Source organism: Zalophus californianus, chromosome 8 (genome assembly GCF_009762305.2).
Source record: "Zalophus californianus isolate mZalCal1 chromosome 8, mZalCal1.pri.v2, whole genome shotgun sequence".
NCBI lineage: Eukaryota > Metazoa > Chordata > Mammalia > Carnivora > Otariidae > Zalophus > Zalophus californianus.
Window position 1 is genome coordinate 116742142 of NC_045602.1, and position 16991 is coordinate 116759132.

Consider the following 16991-nt stretch of genomic DNA (forward strand, 5'->3'; position numbering starts at 1 on the left):
TTGCTGTATCCCTAGTATCAGTGCTTAGTATGTAGTTAGTACCCATAATCATTTGCTGAATAAATGGTAACATTTGCTTTTGCTCAACTCCAACTTTGAGGCCTTTTCCATTTGAAATACCGTCCCAGCAGTAAGTCTTCTCTATCCTTATCTTATACAACTGAGCTTTAAAATTTAAATTCAGGACTCCTGGAACTCAATTAAGTGACAAATTTGAAATGGGCAAAAAAAAAATTTGATCAGATACTTCATAAAAGAAAATAGATGAATTGGAAATATGCAAAGGAAGAGTGATCAACAGCAGTAGTCATCAGGGAAATGCAAATTAAAACCACAAGACACTATCACATACCCACTACAATGGCTAAAAGTAAAAAAACTGACAATGCCAAGTATTGGCAAGGGCATGGAAATCTCATACATTGTTAGTGAAAGCATTAAATATACCACTTTGGAAACTGTCTGGCAGCTTATTAGAAAACCAAACACACATCTAGTCCAAGAGCAATTCCACTCCTAGATTTTTATCCAAAAGAAAACATTATGTCCACAAAAAGATTTGTACAAGAATGTTCATAGCAGCTTTATTCATAATAGCCAAAAATTTGAAACAGCTCAAGTGTCCATCAATATGAGAATGAATAAACCAACATGTTTATACACGTATTAGAAAACTGCTCAGTAACAAAAAGAAACAAACTATTAATATCTGCAACATGGATGAATCTGAAGCATAAAATACACAGATTCCACTTATAACGTTTTAAGACAGGCAAAACTAATCTACAGCGAAAAAAATTCCGAATACTGATTGTTCCTCTCATGTCCCCCAGGGGAGGGGCAGGTATCAACTGAGAAGCAACAGGAGATAACTCTAGGGGGAATGGAAAAGTTCCTTGATAGGAATGTGAGTCATGAATGCATTTTTCATTTTCATCTAATGGTTCACTTAAGGTGTATACATCTTATTTTATGTAAATGTTACCACCTCCCCCTGCCCAACAATCCTGTACGAAATAATGAATGCAAGACATGTTGAAATACGTATGGGTGAAGTGTAATGTTTGCAATTTCTTGAAATGCACGAAAAAAATAAAATGGATGGATATGTGGTAAAACAAATATAGGAGCATTTAAATTGTAGAATCTATTTCCTGTATAATTTTTTCAACTTTTCTGTACGCTCAAAGTTTTCACAATAAAATGCTGGGGAAAAATTTAAGTGGAGGACTCAAAGTGGAGAACTCTGGGTTTATCCCTGACACTTTGTTGAGAACTACAAAAGTATTACCAGTAATTATCTGTGGTGGTGAGGTTACAGGCAACAAAGGGAGCTGCTGCCTTTTCCCTCACTCTGACTTCTCAGAAGATCCCAGAGAGAAGCTTTTGATCTGGGGAAGACACATTGGCAGTGGGCCAGGTGGCTTCTTCTGGTGCTAGGCCTCAAATTTCTGGTAGATAAGAGCATTCTTTCCTAGTCTATTACCATGTCTACCCTTTCCCCACGATTGGTCCTGTTCTATCCTTTTTCAGTTTCTTCTTGGACCAGACTAAAACCCCAACCAGAATGTTGTGGACCTACATGTACATATGGGACTGGATTCCATTTCTAAGAGACCAGAGCTTCCTGTGCTACCAGTTTTATTACCAACCTCCTTGCTTTGCTTCTCACTGGAATTAGCAATTCTTTATAAGCAAATCTTTACAATATGTACTTTTCTATCCTTTGAGTCATAGTCCCTTTAAATTATCTAATGCCTGGGATTATTAATCTCTCCCAAATCCTGTTGATCTCCTTTAGAATTTATTTCCAAGCCTACCTCTGTTTAGAAATCTTACAGAATTAGAATTCCTAGTTCATGTCACTCTTCTGTCCTATATCCTTTGAACAGCTACATCCTTAAGCCAGACTCATTTACTTTTCATCTAGTGCCATTATAATTAATCTCATGGGACTTTCAGCCTCCTTTATAGGACTCCAATTTTACAAAACCATATTAAATATCACATTTAAGTGAGTCAGTAAAAGTCTGAGAAATTTTCCTACTTCTCTGTAAGAGAGATCTGGCTAATATTTGCCAGGTGTGTGCACGCTCTCTTCTGAACTAGCTTATCTTGCCTGGATGCCTGTAAGTCTCCTAACTGGTCTCTTCATTTCCATTCTCAGTTCAACAAAGTCACAGACCTTCTCTGACTCCAACCCAACAAAACTCAGCTTCTCATAAACCTATCAAAATGTGCAACTTGTTTATCTATTACCTCTAGCAGACTATAAATTCAACAAGAGAAGGGACCAGAGATCTGTCTTGCTCCCATTCTAGTGACTCACACATAGCAGGTGCTTTGTAAATATTTGTTGAATTACTGCTAGGAAAGGAGTGATAATCCAAGGATCTTCGAAATGACCCAAATTTAGTCCTAGCCTGCTGCTGAAGCCATCAGGGGAGAAATGAGCTTTTTAGGAACACTCAACACAGAAGACTAGCTTATTTCTATGTGCTCCCAACACTCCCAACCTTTCCATTTGGTGCTAGTCAGGAACTGCAAACAGAAACAACTAAGTATATAGGACCAATCTTTTCTGCTTTTGCTTTCTAACACTTGAAGCTTTGTTCCCTTCTGCTCTCCCTTGTAGGTTGCTTTCCTCTGCTCTTCTCCATTGTTAGAAATAAAAAGGAACTGAGTGATCCTTTAAATCCAAGTCCCTCAATTCAAGTCAGAGAGGTAAAATGTGACTTAGCTAAGGTCACATACATGGCTAAACAAAATGAGGACCAAAACTCAAATATTCTGACTCCTATCTTGTCTAGAACTTTGGACGTCATACCCTCCTCTCCTGAAGAAGTTTCCTTCTTATATCCACCAGCAACGTGATGTAGTGGGAAAGAATATGGGTCCTGTGGTGAAAATGACCAGGCTCCAAATACTGGCCTTATGTCTCTCCCTAGCCACAATGAGATACTACTACACACCCACCAAAATGATGTCCTACCTACGTAATTTAGGCAAAATACTAAGCCTTAGGTTCCTCAAAAGTGGGGGATATCATCTTTTTTTGGAAGATTCATATAATGTATGCAAGGTGCTTAGCACAGTCCAGAACTATTATTACCAATTAGTGTTAGCTATTATCATCATCCTTCAAGCCTAGCTCTCATATGCTCTTTTTCACAATATCTCCATCTCTCAACAATTTCTCACTCTGGACTACTATACTCAATCCACACCACAACTATGTTGTCAATTTTTCCAGCTCCTCACCTGTCTGTAAAATAACATCCTTAGAACAAACACTGCTTCAGCATCTCCTATTTCGCACAGCATAGACCTAAGCACATGATAGCAATTCAAAGCACCTCGAGGGAGGCTTGCAGCAGTGTGCTGGAGCAGGCTTGTATGGTTTTACAAGAGACAAGTGTTAAATATTAAGTAATTTTGTAAGTGAATTTGGTAAAGTTTTAAGCCACAGAAATTGGGCAAATGATAAAATCAGAGCTTTCCTTCCCACAGCTAGCTGGTTTACCATTGTTGATAGGGAAACTCACTCTGCCAAAAGGGAGTGACTTGTCCATTTTCTAGGGCATCCCCTCCCCTGCCTTGGAGATTCTAATTCTGGTCTTCATAAATCCATGAACACATCTCTTCTCCTGGATCCAATTCAGTGCCAGTCAAGCTGAAACTCATTGGTCTTTCATGTTCAGGTATTACACTGCCCTCTTCCCTTCCCAAAAGCCTATCAAAGAAAGGAACCAGCCTTCAATCCCATTTCCAGGCTTTGAAGAGGAAGAATAGAGCACCACAATGTCCGGGTGCCAGGATCACTCCTTCAACAAACCAAAGCCATGATCACACTCCTGTTGCCTACCTTGGCATGCTGGAGCAGCTCAGATGCTCGATCAAGTCTTGAAAGCCAATCAGGAAATTCTCCACAGGCTCCCAATGGGCAGAGCACCACCCATGGAATATTCTTTTTCCCTTCAGATTGAAAAGATGAACTACGCCCATCACCACTGTTCCTTTCCTTCTCTGCCTCAAGGGACATGGGTAAGGTTGACAAGTTTTTCTTTACCCCAGCTTATCCCTTTATAACTCAGAGATTCCCCAAATTTAAATTAGCAGCCCCAAAGACAGTCCTCACAGGTCACAAACTGAACCAAATATGTAAATCCTTACTATAAAACTATACATTCCTTTTTCACACATATGACTACAGGCTACAAAAATTGTATTTAAAACTAAAATTTTAAGCAATAATTTAGTTTAGATCCACATTAATACTAAGTAGTCTGGCTGCTACCGTATTTGGCAATACTATAAAGCTTAAAATGTGAATGTCACACAAAAAGTGAAAAGCAGGAAAATATGGTACAGTAAATGGTCACAGGGTGTCCCATCCCGCTATATTCTGTGAAGGTCAAAAAAGTTTGGAAGTCAAACTACAACATCCCCAGAAGACTTACCCAAAGTTGAACAACCTGTGTCCAACTCTTCAAAGAGAACCTAGCTTGAGGAGCAAATTGGATATGGGGAAAGAAGCAAACTGAAGAAGAACATATGGCCTTCAAGCAAGACAGGACAGTACTGAAGTGAGAGTTCTTCTCTGCCCCTAGGACTCTGAATGTGTTTACACGAAGCCTCCACCTGCCTACTTCAAAATAAACATCGGAGTACTGGAGCAAGACCAGAATCCCTTCCCCAGCAGGCTCAAGACCCCTGACAGAAGAGTGCTGCCAGTGGCCTCCCACATCTCCCAAGTCAGGGACAGGCAATGGTTGAAGGAGGGGCTCTGCCTCTGGAGTCAGGCAGGCAGCCTATGACTGAATAATCTCTGTTTACCCTTACTATTAATGAGACTTTGAGCAAGTTACTTTGCTTATCTTCCCCTGGATTTCCCCACTTGTAAGGTGGGGAAAATAATAGTGTCAACTTTACAGGGTTATTGTGAGGATAAAATGAGGCCAACCATGCAACCATGCAAAGTATCCCCTTCCTGACACTAACAGAGTAAGTGCCCAATAATGTGTTAACTGCTCCTCTTCTCAGGGCTCATAAATGGATCCTTTGTACCATTATCTAACTTGTTGGTTCATGGGACAACCAAGAAAAATGCCTCTGGTCTACCTGCTCCAGAGGACCTAACTGGTGGGAATGAAGAACCTCCCTACTTTTCTCTCCTAATGAAATTCTCAAGCTGCAGTGTGAGACTATCCAACTCAGAAAAAGCAGGAGAGCAGTAACCAGACCAAAATTTTGAGTTCCACTGACCTTTCTGTAGTTTAAGGTTCAAATTACCTACAAACTTCCAGAAAGAAACAGAGTGGCTGGGTTCAAAGAATCACAGAACCTTGAAACTGGGCGTAATAAGATTATCTATTTAATCTTACCTAAAACACTGAGGCCAGAGAAAGAAAATGACTAATCCTGGGACATACAGTAACTAATGAACCACAACTCTTAAGAATATGATTTCTATTCCATCCATTTTGGCAAGAGCTCACACCTTGTAATCCAATCTGAAATCCACCTTGCCTACTCCACATGAGCAGTGAGGCTCATGTGGCCTCTTCCCATGACCTACACCAACTAGCCTTATACTAGAGGGAAAAGAATTCTGCATCCACCACATGTTTCCCCTATATGTCCCATCAGGGCAGGAATAGAGGAACTGCTAGACTCCACATGTATAGGACTAGAACTTAAGTTTATTCAAAGGAATAAACCTTAAATAACAAGCACAAACTCTGCAAAGTAGAGCTCAGCTGAGGAAAATGTGATTTTTATCAAAATTTTCAGAGAATACCTACCAGGCAGCCAATTCTGCCCCCAGTCTGCCCTGCTGAAATCTACATTCCGTTAATCTACCTTCTTTTAAAGAGCCTAGTAAGGTGTATAAGAACAGTACTGGACCACCTTCCTGAGCATCTCCTGGGCAAGGACATCAGCAAGAGCCTGTGCATTTCCAGTGTGCAATATAATCTATGGCATAAAGAAGCCAAGTGAAAAGCAGCAGACCAGAGCCTTGGGTAAAGAAACCTACCTATTGTTCATAGTGCAAGTCCCTCTTGCACTATGCAAGTTCACAGTGCCAACTACCCATTTCATAGTGCAAGGAATAAATCCATTTGGGATACATAGGAAGTCTTAAAATGGGTTGTTCTTCAGAATTTGTACGTTAGGGAAGTTGAGAAGGGGCTTTAATATGGAAATTGCATGACAGACATACAATGACTTGCTCATTTGCCATTGTAGATGGGGTGCAGGGCGGGGACCGGCGGGGGATGGGGAAAATTCTAGTTCTGCTGCTGGATTCTGGTGGATTAATAATTTCACAATATAAGACCCTTTAGCCAGTGAAAAAGGTAACTGTAGCCCATGAAAACGGTAACTGGGTTAACTGCTTCAAAAAAACTGCCAACATAACAGGAATGGGAAAGGTTAGGGGGAATGCAATAAAATTCAAATACTCAAAAGTAAAGAAACAGCTGAAAGACGCAACACAGCTAACAGAAATGACAGGGGATAACTTTTCTCATATTCTAAATCTGTACTGTCCAGAAGGATGGCCTCCTACCCACAAGTGGATATTGAGCACTTGAAATATGCTTAGTTCAAATCACAATGTGCTGTAAAGTATAAATTGAAAACAGTACCAAAAAAATCTCAATAATTTTTATAGAGTATATACTGAAATAGTAACATTTCAGATATACTGGGCTAAAATTTATTAATTTCACTTGGCTTTTTTTGCCTTTTTCATAGCTACTAGAAAAATTTAAATAACGTAAATGACTCTTATTTCTATTGGTCAGTGTTGCCTAGCATGGTGATCTCCAAAGACCAGACATGGAAGAATAAATTTTCTGTTGCTCTGTGAATCTAGAATTGTGCTGTTCAATATAGTAGCCACTAGCCGGCTTTTTAAATTTAATAGTAGCTACAGTGGTGGGGCGCCTGGGTGGCTCAGTCAGTTAAGCATCCAACTCTTGACTTCAGCTCAGGTCATGATCTCAGGGTCGTGAGATTGAGCCCCACTCTGGGCTCCATGCTCAGCGTGGAGTCTACTTGAGATTCTCTCTCTGGCCCTCTGCACCCCCTCCCCGCTGCTCACAAGCTCTCTCAAAATAAAATCTTAAAAAAAATTCTCTTGGAACAGCACTTGTCTAGAAAAACAAGAACAAGAAGGTGGACATTTAATATAGAAAAGCTAAAACTCTTATCAAATCAATGCAAAACTAGAAAAGAACCAATTTCAGATAGTGGACTGTGTAAGTGGTGAAATCGATGGGGAAATTCACTTAATTCTGGAGCGTTTATGAATGTCTTATTAGGCCATCTGTTTGTAAGAAGTGGTATATGGCAGCTAATCAAAGGGTTATTAAAAAGATAAAAGATTCTATCCCTCTGGTAGGTCAGGACACCCCAGTACAACCTTCACCTGCCTGCCTTACTCACCATTCAGCTCAGTCACGCCACTCAGGCTACACTGTTATAGCACACTTTTAAGAGCTTCCAGGAGAAACACATTTTAGATAGTGCCACTGTGTTCCCTCACACTATTAAACATCTCATTTTACTAAATTAACATATTGTGTCCCCAAGAATCTTGGTTAGAGATCATGCCTTTCCTCAGCTTACACACAAGGCTTCCATTATACTTCCATCATACTTGTTTAGCAACTATACAGGAAACCCTTATCCATCCAGTTCCTGTAGGACATGAGTGTACCTCGTACATGCACAAGTACAACAGAGCACTTAGTATAATTTAAAACCTTAGGTCTTTAAGAACAAGCATCTTATTTTGCTTCCTTTTCTATCACAGCATGGAAGTGCTGGGTGTGTAACACGGCTCAAAAAATTTAGTTAACATGGGTTACTGCTATGGCTAAGCTGATTATCTATGTAAAACTGTCTTAAAAGCTTGGAGGCAACAGACATTTCCAATTCCAACCTGTCAATTCAGTGGTCACAGAAGCAAAGATAATTGGCAGTATCTACTTCAGAAAATAAGAGCTGCATTAGTCTTTCCACTTTAGCCAGATTTATAGCAGAGGGACCTCCTGGTCCCATAGGCCCACACCACAGAAGGGAGTTATATATAAAGGACATAACCATCTCTGTACAGCAACACAGTATGTGGGGGAGTGTAGTGGAGGATAGCATTAACTCACTCCCAAGTGGAACAAAAGAAAAATGAAATCAGCAGCACCAGTTAGTATGATTTAAGACCCCTTAAGTAGCTGAATATCTTTACCCTTAAGCCTTCCCCACTCTGCAAAGACTAACAGGTGACTTACGGTAGCATAATGTGGCCGTTACATCTGGCATGTTAACACACATGCTTAAGTGATGAATCTTATTCACTAATCAAGAACTGTGAGTGAGTTCACATTCCTCGCCCCCACCCCACCCCAAGTTAGGCGGCTAGGCTACAGAAATAGCAGTGAGAAACTCATAGCCCTGGTTACCAACGGACTTACTATTATAAGCAAGGAAAAGGGGAAAACTGGCAGCATCAGCATGGAGAGGGAATGAAACACTAAGGGGCAGCCTGTTTGAATATAGCACAGCTCACTCCTGGGAGTGTTTTATGCTTCTTCAATATCTGACTGTCCATAATGAATTATGTTCTCTTGCTGGTTATGGCCCTATTTTTCCCCAATAGTCACCTCCTCCTCCTCTCAACATGAAATAGCAAGCCACTGGCTCACTAAGAAAAATGACCTCAAACATTAAGCTACTAAAATCAGAATCCAGATGTCTGGTACAGCTGGGATGCCAATTCCAATGTCTGCTGTGTCATTTAACCCACAACTGGTGTTTCCTTAGTCTCTAGGACTTAACTACCAACATTTTCACTAGGGGAAGGTCCCTGGGCCTCTCGGAATTAAAAGATAATGGTTAATGAGATTTTGCCCAGCACTATTTGTTGCCCCCAGATTTTGAGAGTGCTGCCCTTCTGCCCCTGGAGCTAGAATGCTTTCAAGTGGCTTTCTTGCCCCTTCTGGACTCTTCAGTAGTAGAGCAGTATGTAGAAAAGCAGTGCCACCTTAGTTGCTCGTTGTTAGTTATGTTGATCCAGAAAAGGAGCCATATTCTAAGATGCTTGTGAGATCCTCTGGCACAAAGTAGCACAAGGCAACAAGAATAAATCCAGTAACAGCACAATAAAGAATTAACATTTACATGAACAGGCACCATTAAGAGATGAACTTGCTCATACTGTCGGACAGAAGGGTTTTTCCAGAAAAGTCACTACAGCATCAGAGAACTGTGCCACAACCAGAATACACTCACTCCAGAAATTTTAGAGTAAGTCAATGTGATCTATCAGATTTTATACTAAAAAGACAAAACTGAAATCAAGCAATTTTTTTAGTCGTTAAGTTTGGACTCTATCATATCCTATAAACGCTCTACTTTTGGGGGTTAAGGAGAATGGTGGTGATGCTCATAAATGATAAACCATTTCTTGTTGTAAAACACTGGAAAGCAGACAACAATGAATTAAAGTGAGACTTTTCTCCTGAGCAAGAAAACAAAACATATTATTAGCATACAATCTATCCTTTTAAGATGGTAAAGGCCATTCTGGGTATCTGGGTATCAGCTGATTTTTCAAATGCTTAGTCAAACCTTCATAATTTTAGAACAGTTCAGCAACCACCTGGAATTAAGTATGTTTAAGTCTAAACCCCTCTAAAACAACCTGGGTATTGAAACTCAAAATACAGGCTAAAAACTCATGATAGAGGTAAAAGTTAATATATATTTTTCAAGAGCTTTGGTTAAAAGGAATAGCCCACTAATTTCTCTGCAACTCCAATCCAGCTTTTTTTTTTAAAGGACTTCGGAGTTAATGGAAACTTTTCACTTGCTACTTTTCAGCAGTTGAACAAATGTGGAAGGGACAAAACGAGAACATCAATGTCAGAAAGCAGCAGTATTTTTGATTCCTCTCCCCACTTCCCCACCTCAAAATACCTCACATACTAATGCAAAAGTAAACAAAAAAGAAAAAGCTCTAATTAGATGTGCAATTGACAATGTATTCTGAAGATTTCTTTTCCCATTTCTTAAAGTAATCAGTTTTTTAAAAAGACAATTCATAGCCCCCTTTAAGACACCTTCTGTAAAAAGGAGCACCTGGTTTCTGGTTCTTTCTGAGTCCACATAACGAAGTGGCTTGCTAGCAAAGCATACAAGATAAAAGTCTGAAAAGGTGGATACCACAGATTTGACCTAGAATCAAGTTTCCTCCCTGCCGTTCCAGGTATCTTCTTTCCACACTTGACCATTAGCAGACAAGGATAGCAACAATGGTTACCTCCAAGATCACCAAATCCACCTTTCCAAAGGCACAAAATATTTGTAGGAGTTTTAAAAAAACAACAACAACAACAACAAAAAAACCCTGATGGTATAGCTCAGTAGAGTACTCTTGTGTAAAGCATTAAAAGCATCAGCCTCTTTTATTTTGTGACAAGTTTATTGAACAGTATTCAAGACTTCATCTTTATAAACAAAAACCTCTGCTGAATGATGCCACGGCAGTATTTGCTGGCAATGTTGTGGCCGTATTGGCAATGAATCATTTTATTGTGTTTGGTTTCTAACGCTTGGACTACCATAGAACTGCCAGTAAAACTAAATGTGGTTAATTTTGCAAGAGTGGGAAATAAGTTTTAAAAGTGATCACTGCTAGAAATTCTTTACAGATTTAACTAGCAGCAACTTTATGGTTTCTTTACTCATTAACTGTTCTTGAAATTGATGAGTGGATTTATTTTTAAACATTTGACCCACACCTGTACACAATGACAGAATCCAATAAAAAGGACTTTGAGTTTGATTAAGGCTTTCATGGATCCTTATTTTATCCAAGTTATGTTTGCTTATGTCCATATACAGCCCTAGATTTTCATCCAGTGGGTTAAGACCGACCTAATTACACTGAACATTACTCTCTGAAATTTTGAATAAAAATTTCCCTAATGAAATTTTCACGGTTGATGCTTTGACAACTTGGAGCACAAAGCTAGGAACTACATTTCACTTAACAGTGTTGCATTTTTTTTTTAAGCCACTAATAATTGTACATCCAAACTACAGTATTAAACACAGAATACACCTCCAAATTTTGCTTGTGAACTAAATGTTTCACTGAAGTTCAGAAAAAGTTTACAAATTTGCTTACTTATAAAATACATTTCGTAGATATCTCTAATCCTTTAAACTAAAAAAATCCAAAAACACCCCAGCAAGGGGGTGGGAGGAATTAAACCTAATGGAAAAGATTCTCTTCCATTCATGTCAGTCACCAAAGACAAAATTTACACATAAAATTGAAAATATCATGATAGTGTTTACAAATGCACACAACTTTGAGCAGCTTTACAAATCCTTCATACCATACAAAGCAAATGAGAAAATAAATTCATTTTCACCCCAAACCTAGTTTTTCTGAGAAAATTTGCAGGAAGAGAGGTATGAGTGATTGCACAGAACATATTTTCAAGAATTTTTTTTAAACTCAAACTCCAATGCCCATAACAGGATGAACAGTACGCTTAGCAGTTAGCACTCTATTAATAAGTCTCAGATACACAAAAATCAAGTTCCAGAGGGCAAAGCATTTAATTACATTTCACGAGAGAAGCACTGTTGTGACTCAACCAAATATGAAACATAGTTCTCTCCAAATTCTACACAAACCACTATTTTCTTAATTTATTTAATTTGATGAACAATGAAATCGTTTTCCTTTTCAGCATTTATCTAAGATGTAGAAATAACAAAGTAGTTGCAATAAAGTATATGAAATATTTAATAGGATTGTACGAACATATAACCAAAATAAACTGTGAAAAAAGATAAAAGGCTTTCATCTTCAAACAACCCATTTTTCTAAAATGAAAATAGTCAGCTCTCCAATGGGAAAATAATCTGCAGTTGAAATAAGACTCCCAAGCAGCGCTGAAGTTTTCTGCACTTGGTCTTTGGAATGAGAAATGATTACTTAACAGAAAACTTAATTGAACAGCATATATAAACATCATATTGCTTTTTTAGTTGAGGAGGCAATATCTAGTGATCTGTCAAAGCAAATTTGTATTCATGAATTGTCAAAAGACCCACAACACAGCCATGTCTTCTTTGAAAGTCTAAACAATCCTTTCCCTAAACAAAAAATCCTGTACTGTCAATCCTCTAAGATTGTAGTGATGAAAAGGCTTTCCAAATCTTATCACGCAATGAAACTGCTGCCACTCTTAACTCTAAATTACACGAGACGCTGTATTTCAGTGTTCCACTAACTTGCAACACCAAAAAGGCACTATTTTCTTTAATAGGAAATACTTCTTTTAAAAGGCTGACCCCTTTGTAAGTACATTGATTTGCAGGAAATGTTGGGGATATTTCAAACCAAGACAGCGGCCCATGTAAAAGACAAAATTTGTTTTTCATGATATCTCACCAATCTCCCATTCCATATGTTTATAATATAATGTGACACATCTTTAGAGCATTTTAACTAAGAAGAAAAGTAACCATAAGTAGAGCCTTTTGTAGCAGTGAGCAGGATGTTGTAAGGCAAATGTTTTCATGACAAGGACACTTACCAACCAGAACCCATGTGGTCCTCCTGCCTTAGTGTCCTGAATACCAAAGAAGAGTATGAAAGGGCAAGGAGTCTCAATTCTCTCCCCTCTGGCAGCTGCACTTGTACTCTGTATGAAGAATTTTTATGAACAGGCTCCTGATCAAACAACTAGACCAAAAAGCCTCCAAGTAACAGGATTAAATGCACATCTATGGAAAAGCTTATGAGTCTTTTATTCTATAACACTACTACTAACAAAGCTAACAATTTCAACTTCAGTTTTTAAAAAACCTAAATATAATGCTCTTTCTTATAAATGGACCCTCTTTGTTTAGTTACAGGCCAAAATTTCACACAGATTTGGGACAGAAGGAAATTGCCAAAACATTAGTCCATCATGGACAGGACTTCAAATCTGGCATCTTAAACAATGATTATTAGAAGTAGTATCTGGTTTTCAATGCCATCTAAACAACATGAACAATTTTTAAACTGACTAAACTAAAACATGGCGGTCAAACCAAAAAGGCTCTGGTAGGTAGAGGACTCCATATTTTATTTTTGTGGCAAAAGTACTTATTTCACACAGTTTTAAGTGTGACATTAGAAATCAAAGTTCAAGGTTATAGCACAAACCAAGTGTGGAGTTTTATATTAAAACAACAACAACAACAAAACAGTTCTGCTCATTTACAAATGAGTCAATTAGGCAAACAAAAAAGCAGCAACTTCAGAAGCAGGACTGTCTATACAGCAAGAACCCTCAAGAAGCAATAAAGGTACATACAGTGAATCTGTATACAGAGATTTTATTCAATTTTAAAAGAAAATGAGGACTTTAGACAAAGCTTTGACCCTATAACAAAGCAAATCTGTCCAGCTTTAAACCAAATTCCAAGAGTAGCCAACTTCTATTTTTCAGCAGCTGGCAAGAGCACCCTTAATGAGCTCTATTGACATTTCTATTTTCTTCATCCCATATGGTATAAAACAAAACCAATCTAAACTCCTTGATAAGCTTTATGTGGTCATTTGTGTTTTACAAATGGTTTCTCTAATGGTACGCCAAAATCATTTTTGTGTTCTCTCCAGACAGCTTTACTGTAACATACAGCAGTATTTATCCTGGTAGTGAGTCTTCTGTAAACAGTCAACCAATGCTCTATGTTATAGAAACCAATCTATATGCAATTGAAACAATCCACAGGTTCTAACCTGGAAATACTAGGAAAACAATCTGGATGCATTAATCACAGCACTATGAAAATCTACCCTATAAAGAATTGATGTGAACAGCTACCCTAAGACAAGTTTTACTTTCCTTGAGCCTATAGGTCTGTCATTTAAGTCAATGACAGCAGCTGTGGCTTCATCCCGAGATTCGAAGGCCACCATGGCTTCGCCTGTGGGCATACCTTTTTCATTGTATTTTAAACACACTGAGCCTGGGATCACTTGATAGCCATAAAAGAAATCTAGAATCTCATCAATAGACACAGTGAAGGGCATATTCTGCACTTTAATTACTGTTGGTCCTGGTTTTCCAGAACTAGATCCAAAGCCAGGGGGACCACCAATGTGAATTGGGCCAGGGCCAGGCCCAGGCCCAGGCCCAAAGGCTGGTGGCCCACTCAAATGCCCAGGGGCACTTCCAAGACCAGGAGGGCCACTTCCAAAGCCAGGGGGGCCACCTAAACTACCAGGGCCATTTCCAAAATTCTGAGGGCCTCCTCCAAATCCTGGCCCACTTAAATTATTTGGTCCACCTCCAAAACCTGGAACATCCAGTCCTAGACCAGGCAAACCACTATTTCCAACTGAAGGCATACCAGGCCTAGCATCACCAAAGGCCCCTCCTAATCCTGGAGGAGGGAGTGGTGGCCCAAAGGCATTCGACCCACCAAAATTACCAGGAAAGTTAAATGGAGGCCCATTGCTGGCCTCCTTAGATCCTACAGTCAGGAAGGCATGCTCTTCACCTCCTGCACCGGGCATTCCCGCGCCGGGCATTCCCGCACCGGGCATTCCCGTACCAGGCATTCCCGCACCGGGCATTCCCGCACCGGGCATTCCCGCACCGGGCATTCCTGCACTGGGCATTCCCGCACTGGGCATTCCCACACTGGGCATTCCTGGAACTGGAGGATTACCTGGCACAGGCATCTTTAACCCTTTTTTTCCTTGGGCAGGGGGATTTTTTTCAATCTCTCTCATATCTTCTAGAGTAACTACATGAACAAAAGCTTCTCTCCCATTAAGTTTTTTACGGTGTAAGCGTTCAGACTTACGTGCATCATCTTCATTTTTAAACTGAACCAATGCCTGTCCTAGACCTTGCCCATTGTTATCAACAAGAACATGTACAGCATTTTCATCCACTGGGATTCCTTCTAGGAACTGAAGAACATCCATCTTGGTAATGCTGAATGGTATATTTGTTATGTGAGCACAGACTTTGGCAGAGCTGACATCCCCCTCCGGATTTAACATCATTTCCCTCTGGTCATAGCTGAAGTTCTGCAGTCTTTTACGAATCATATCTATCTTTTCTAGCATACCTTTCTTAGTAATTGGATGAACTTGAATAAAGCGATTGCCCATGTATTGTTTATGACGACAGAGAGCAGCCTTATAGTCAGCCTCATTCCTGAATTCTACGAAGCCTTCACCAGTTGCTTTCCCATTGGGTCCATAAGCAATATAAATACTATCTTCCACAATATCCAACTTTTTAAAAAAATCAATGACATGTTTATTTTCCGCTTCAAATGGTAGCCCTTTCAAGTAAACACAAAAACCAGCCTCATGTGGTGATCTTGACCTTGACCTTTTCTGCCCACTGGGCGATTTTGACCTGGGAAGTGTCTGAGGAGGGGGATGGGTTTGTCCAGAAGGTCCTATACTTTGCTTAAAAGTGATATGGCCTCCAGCAGCTACCCACTGTCTCTCTGTGGCAGGACTAACTTCCACATAGCGTTGAATCATCAGCATTCTGTTTCGTTTCAAAGCTTCAAATGTATCTTGAGGGGAGAGAAACTTAACCAATCCGTTCCCATTATTTCGACCTACATGATCTTTCAACAAATGCACTGCATCAACACGGAGCCCATGGAAAAAATCTCTGACATCATTTTCCATTGCAGAAAAGGGCATTCCATGCACACTGACATACAGATCATCGGGGTTGATGGGAAGTGGTTTCACACTGCTTTGAGAGTTCATCTGGATAGGGTTAACAGGATTCAATGGACCCAGAAACACAGGGTTCAGGTTATTGTTCAGATTCATAGGTGCTCCAGAGCCATTCATTCCAGCAGGTAGAGGTGCCACAGGTGGCGGGTTCAAGGGTGGCATGCCAGACATGGGTGGCAGTGGGGTCATGGGTGGCACAGAAGGGACTGGGGGAATAGGGGGCACAGGAGGCACGGGAGGCAATGTAGGTACCGGAGGAGGAACTGGTATTGGGGGAATGGACGGCATTGGTGGCAAAGATGGCATCGCTGGGATTGGAGGAATTGGTGGTGGTGGGACTGTGTTCATTGGAGACGCTGTGCTCGGAATGGTTGAGCTAAACGTTGGGCTCCCAAATGAAGCCCCCATATTTGGAGGAGCCGTTCCTATGCTGGCTGTGGAAAATGTCTGTATGTTTTTGTTGCTTTCATGAACAGATGTGGCGGCAGTAACTACACTGGGTGAAGGATTATTAAAGTTAGGTACTGTTGTAGGCAAGTTTACCCTTCCACTCATTCCTGAGCTAGGTGGCGGTCCTGATCTACTAGCATTTGCTGGTGGTATATCTAAGTTGGCAGTTTCAAAACGCCTACGACTCAGTTCAATCATATTCTGCATTTCCGTTTTACTACTCAACAAAAGTGTTACTTTTGACCCTTTAATTGTACCACCTGTGCGCATCATACCAAGCCTTGCATCTTCATCAGTGGCAAAAACGATGAAAGCCTCACCCAGTTCACCCCCTACAATATGCACGCCCCCATCAGGGATGGTCAATCCAGAGAAGAAGTGGCGAATGTCCATGGTCCCCGCCACAATTGGGAGACCTTGCAAACGGATGACCACAGCCATGCTGCGCTGAAACCACACACACCTGCAGATGAGAAAAGGCAACGGCCAGGTCAGACTCCTGTTTATCACACCAAGTTTTTAACTACAAGAATGACCAGCTACCATATTAGGCCCTCAAATATACCCTCAAACTATCACAAGCAATGCAGGTTTTTTTTATTTGAATATCCTAAAAACTGAACATTATGTGCCATTTACAATGTAAAACCTAGACAATTTCAACTTCCAAAAGGCATTAATTCTGTAAACAATTAGAAGTTCAGTCCCATGACTCAAAAGTTTCAGGGGGAAAAAACCACCATAA

The 16991-nt window shown here is 40.0% G+C and overlaps 1 protein-coding gene across 15 annotated transcripts in view; it reads right to left on the reverse strand.

Moving 5' to 3' along the window:
* Positions 1-16991, reverse strand: part of LOC113938174 (RNA-binding protein 12) — a 36249-nt gene that overhangs the window by 10713 nt on the left and 8545 nt on the right. For 6 of the 15 annotated variants that reach the window (XM_027623386.1, XM_027623389.1, XM_027623390.1 and 3 more), the window contains one exon: positions 13397-16709. The exons of 6 other annotated variants lie outside the window; for them this stretch is intronic. In XM_027623386.1, the coding sequence (XP_027479187.1) occupies positions 13901-16687 (2787 nt within the window). In that variant the 5' untranslated portion in view covers positions 16688-16709 and the 3' untranslated portion in view covers positions 13397-13900. Of the gene's footprint in view, positions 1-13396; positions 16710-16991 lie in introns of those variants that run through there. 3 more of the 15 variants (XM_027623396.2, XM_027623392.2, XM_027623391.1) reach the window with 3 other exon arrangements.